At 61.5% G+C, this 3,789-nt stretch overlaps 1 protein-coding gene across 3 annotated transcripts; it reads left to right on the top strand.

The window, feature by feature from the left end:
• Positions 1–694: 694 nt before the first annotated feature.
• RNF227 (ring finger protein 227) lies at positions 695–3,210 on the top strand. 3 transcript variants are annotated; one of them, XR_003612543.1, is made up of 3 exons: positions 695–1,247; positions 1,558–1,682; positions 2,086–3,210. XR_003612543.1 is itself a non-coding variant. In XM_028125018.1 (3 exons), exons 1-2 carry the CDS (start codon positions 743–745, stop codon positions 1,611–1,613), a joined length of 561 nt encoding a protein of 186 aa, XP_027980819.1. In that variant the 5' UTR covers positions 695–742; the 3' UTR covers positions 1,614–1,644; positions 2,086–3,210. The 3 variants fall into 3 exon arrangements, 2 of the variants coding, with proteins under 2 accessions (XP_027980819.1, XP_027980818.1); XM_028125018.1 differs by having other exon boundaries at positions 1,558–1,644; XM_028125017.1 differs by having other exon boundaries at positions 1,558–3,210.
• The last annotated feature ends 579 nt before the right edge of the window (positions 3,211–3,789 follow it).

Below are 3,789 nucleotides of genomic sequence, written 5' to 3' on the forward strand. Positions count from 1 at the left end.
GATTTGCTGAAACCATCATGGTGTGTGGGTGTCCAGGCCTGGCTACTCCGGAAGAAAAGGATTCCCAGCATTCCTGGGAGGAGGGCCATCCATGGCCCTGGCACCTAGGGGTCTCCATAAGGCTGAGATGTCGGCTGGGAGGTGAGCAGTTTGAGAATGAGTTTGGGAAGCTGGCCTTACCAGAACCCAGGGAGGGAGGGTATAATAATGCGAGTTAAGGGCTGCATCCGCGCCAGTGTCCAGAAGGCCACTAAAGATTGGGCAGAACGGGCAGTGCCATCGGCTTAGGCGGTCTGTCTGGGTGCGGCTGTGAACGGAGGGTGCACAAGTAAACCAACAGCCCCGGCGGGCTGCGGAGTCCCGGGTCAGCGGGCGGCCGAGGGCTGGGGCGCTGCACGGGCCTGGAGATTTGCACACAGACTCAAGGCGCGCCAGCTCGGGGTTGGGGGAGGGGGGATGAAGGAAGGCGCGGAGAGCGCGAGCGGCGGCGCGCCTCCCACCGGCCTCGGCCGCGCAGCACCGGGGCCGCCCACCCCGCCCGGCCGTCGCTGGCATCCCCGGCTTCGCGCCTCCACCGCCCCCACGCGTGCCGCGGCGGGGAGCGGCCTGACGGCGGCGTGACGCCTCGAGGGGCGGGGCCTCGCTATTAAAAGGGGCCAGAGGCCGCGGCGCCCGCCCCAGGAGCCGAGCCAGCCACGAGGAGGGCCGGCCCGTTGCAGCCACCGAGTCCGCGGCGGGAACCATGCAGCTCCTGGTGAGGGTGCCGTCTGTCCCGGAGCGGGGCGAGCTGGACTGCAGCATCTGCTACCGGCCCTTCAACCTCGCGGGCCGCGCGCCCCGCCGCCTGCCCGGGACGGCGCGCGCCCGCTGCGGCCACACGCTCTGCACCAAGTGCCTGCGCGAGCTGGCGGCGCGCGGCGACGGCGGCGGGGCGGCCGCGCGTGTGGTGCGCCTGCGCCGCGTCGTCACGTGCCCCTTCTGCCGCGCGCTCACGCCGCTCCCGCGCGGCGGGGTCATGGAGGTCTCCGTGGACCCGGACTTGTGGTCGCGGCTGGAGGAGAGGGCGCGGGCCGAGCGCAAGCCGGAGGAGGCCGGCGGCCCGGTCGCGGGAGGCGGCGATGCCGACGACGAAGAGGAGAGAGAGGAGGGGGCGGGACCCAGGAGCGCGGGCTGGCGCGCGCTCCGGCGGCTGTGGGAGCGGGTGCTGGCGCCCGCGCACCGCTGGCGGCGGCCGCTGCCTAGCAACGGTGAGGGGCCGCGGGGGGAGGCGGCGGGGTGGGGAAGGGTGCCCGGGATCGTGGGGGGGAGGCTCCGGGGGCCGGTGTCGGGGCGCCCGGGATCGCCCCGGGAGGCTGCGGCGGCCGGAGGGTGAGGTGGGGCCGTCGGGGGAGGCTGCGGGGGCCGGGAGCCGGGGTGGGGGCTGCGGGGGGCGGGGCGGGGCCGCCGGGGGAGGCTGCGGGGGCCGGGGGGCGGGGTTCGGGGGGGGGGCGCCCGGGGGCGCCGGCCCGGCCCGGCCGCAACCTCCCGCTGACACTGATCCTCCCCGGTTTCGCCCAGTGCTGTACTGTCCGGAGATAAAGGACCTGGCCCGCATGAGCCGCTGCACGCTGTGACCGCGGAGCCCAAAGCCGCGGCGGAAGGAAGGTGGGCGCTGCATTCTCGGGGCGCGCTGGAGTGCAGGGGTGAGGCCAAGGACACCCCGCACCCGTTCGGGGATTGGCGCTGCTGCGGGAGTTGAGCCTAGGGCAGGAGGGCCCGCCCTAGCGAATGGCCCCCGCACCCCGTGTACCGACTGGGCCAGCCTCGCGTCCTCGGGGGAGAGGCCCCGGGATGGTGGCGACGGGTCCGCATTCCCGTGGGAAGGACAGAGAGAGTGTCCTTAGCTGTGACTTTGGCTTCTGTCCAGGGCAGCTCTGGCCAGTGGGAACAATAGGGCCCATTCTAGCAATTCTGTGTCAGTGGTTTGAAATTTCTTTAAAAGCTAGAGCGGAAGGGAAGAGGCCGATTTTGGTGTCACGTTACTGTCACTTCTGCGGCGTCTTAGAGAGCTGAGAAAAATAAACGTGTTTTTCTTTTTTTTTCCAGTGCTGGTATGCCCGTCTCCCCAGACCGGTAGTGTGTTCCTAAAATTACTGAGATGCCTCCGTGCCTTACTTCCTTTCACAGTCTCCCCGTGAGGGCAGGTATCACAGGGTCCAAAGGGCATTCTTCTGAGCCACCTACTTAGGGCCCTCAGGGCTAGGAAAGCCATTTGGTAAAGGCATCGCATTTTAATCCTTTTGATATTATTTGTCATCTTTACAATCACAGGGAGAACACCGTCCCTACTGAAAGAAAAAAAGATGCGTATCATACAATTAGAATTACTTTTTTAAGAGCGAGCACTTGAGGGGTTGGGAGGGACGGGAGAGGGAGGAGGAGGAGCTCAGGCAGGCTCTCTGCTGAGCCCGGAGCCTGACTTGGGGCTCGCTCTCATGATCCTGACTGACATCATGACCAGAGGCTGAAACCAAGAGTCAGAAGCTTAACGCACTCAGGCGCCCCTTCTCATGCAGTTTTAAACTCGTGCCCCCTAATTGGACATCGCCTGGTGTATGCCGTGGATTGTTTTAAAATCCTGTGACTACCTGAGGATACGGTTACAGTCACAGGAGCCGCAGCATCACTGGAATTACAAAATCTCAGGATCCCACTTCAGACCCTTGAGTTTTAGCAAGAACCCCAGGTGATCCGTAGGCACGTAAACATCGAAGCAGCACTGATGGAGGTCCCGGACTTGCTAGGATGTCACCTTCCGTGGGGGGAATATTGAAAAGTTGGTACAAAGGATATACATTTTATTGGAAGTTGTAAAGGGATATTCTGTTGCTGAAGCAATCTTTGTGTGGTTTAATTATTATGTGACATTTCCCTGAGCTACAAATGTGAATTTATGAAATAGAAACCTGTTTTTATGACCGTATTTTGGCATTTTCCTGTGCTTGTCTCAGCTTAAATGTTTCCTCTTGCGGGAGGCCTTTCTCAGTGTTCCTCTGAGTGTAGCCCCCTCCCCCACAGGTGCTGTTCCAGAATGCCTTTGTTTTCCGAGAGGATGTGTTTTGTGAGTGTGAGGGAGGCAAGAGCAGTGACTGCCTTGTGCGTGTTGTGTGTCCAGGCTGAACAGTAGTGGTTAACATGTACTGTGTACTCAATAAACGTTTGTTGGATTTAGCTTTTCTTTTTTGTTACGATCGCCTCAACAACGAAGCGTCTGGTCCCAACCCCTGACGTGTCAAGGAAGTATTGAGCAGTTCAAATCGTCAGCAAGCATGACTCCCCTCCCCCCTCCAACTTTAAAAAAAGCGGGGGGGGGGGTGCGGAGCTCCGCTGCCTACTCGGGACTGCACCTGCGGAGCTGTACTGACCTCGGCTGACTCTTGGGGGGAACTAGGCAACTTGAAGGTGGGAAAGATGATCCAAAACGGATGAACGGGAGGCAGTTCAGAATCCTGCCAGGCACCCTCCCGCTTCACCTCTGTCCAGGAAGCCCTACCGGGTCTCTGATCTCAACCTGAGGACTGTGTGGGTATCCTGTGCCTCACCCTCCGTCTCTACACTGGGTTCCTCATGTGGGGGTTGGGGCTGGAGAAAGAGCCCGGGAGTTTTAGTTGATGATCCAAGAAAAAAAATAGGAAGTCACGAGTTTAAAAAAGAGAAAGATGGATGACGTGGAACGTCAGAAAGCAATACCCCTTGCCTTACCCCTCCCCCCCACCAGAGAACTCCCACTCAAAAATAACAGAGCACACA

This window comes from Eumetopias jubatus, unplaced genomic scaffold, assembly GCF_037043125.1.
Source record: "Eumetopias jubatus isolate StellerSeaLion01/CBP00866 unplaced genomic scaffold, mEumJub1_p1.0 scaffold_10, whole genome shotgun sequence".
In the NCBI taxonomy this organism is placed as follows: domain Eukaryota; kingdom Metazoa; phylum Chordata; class Mammalia; order Carnivora; family Otariidae; genus Eumetopias; species Eumetopias jubatus.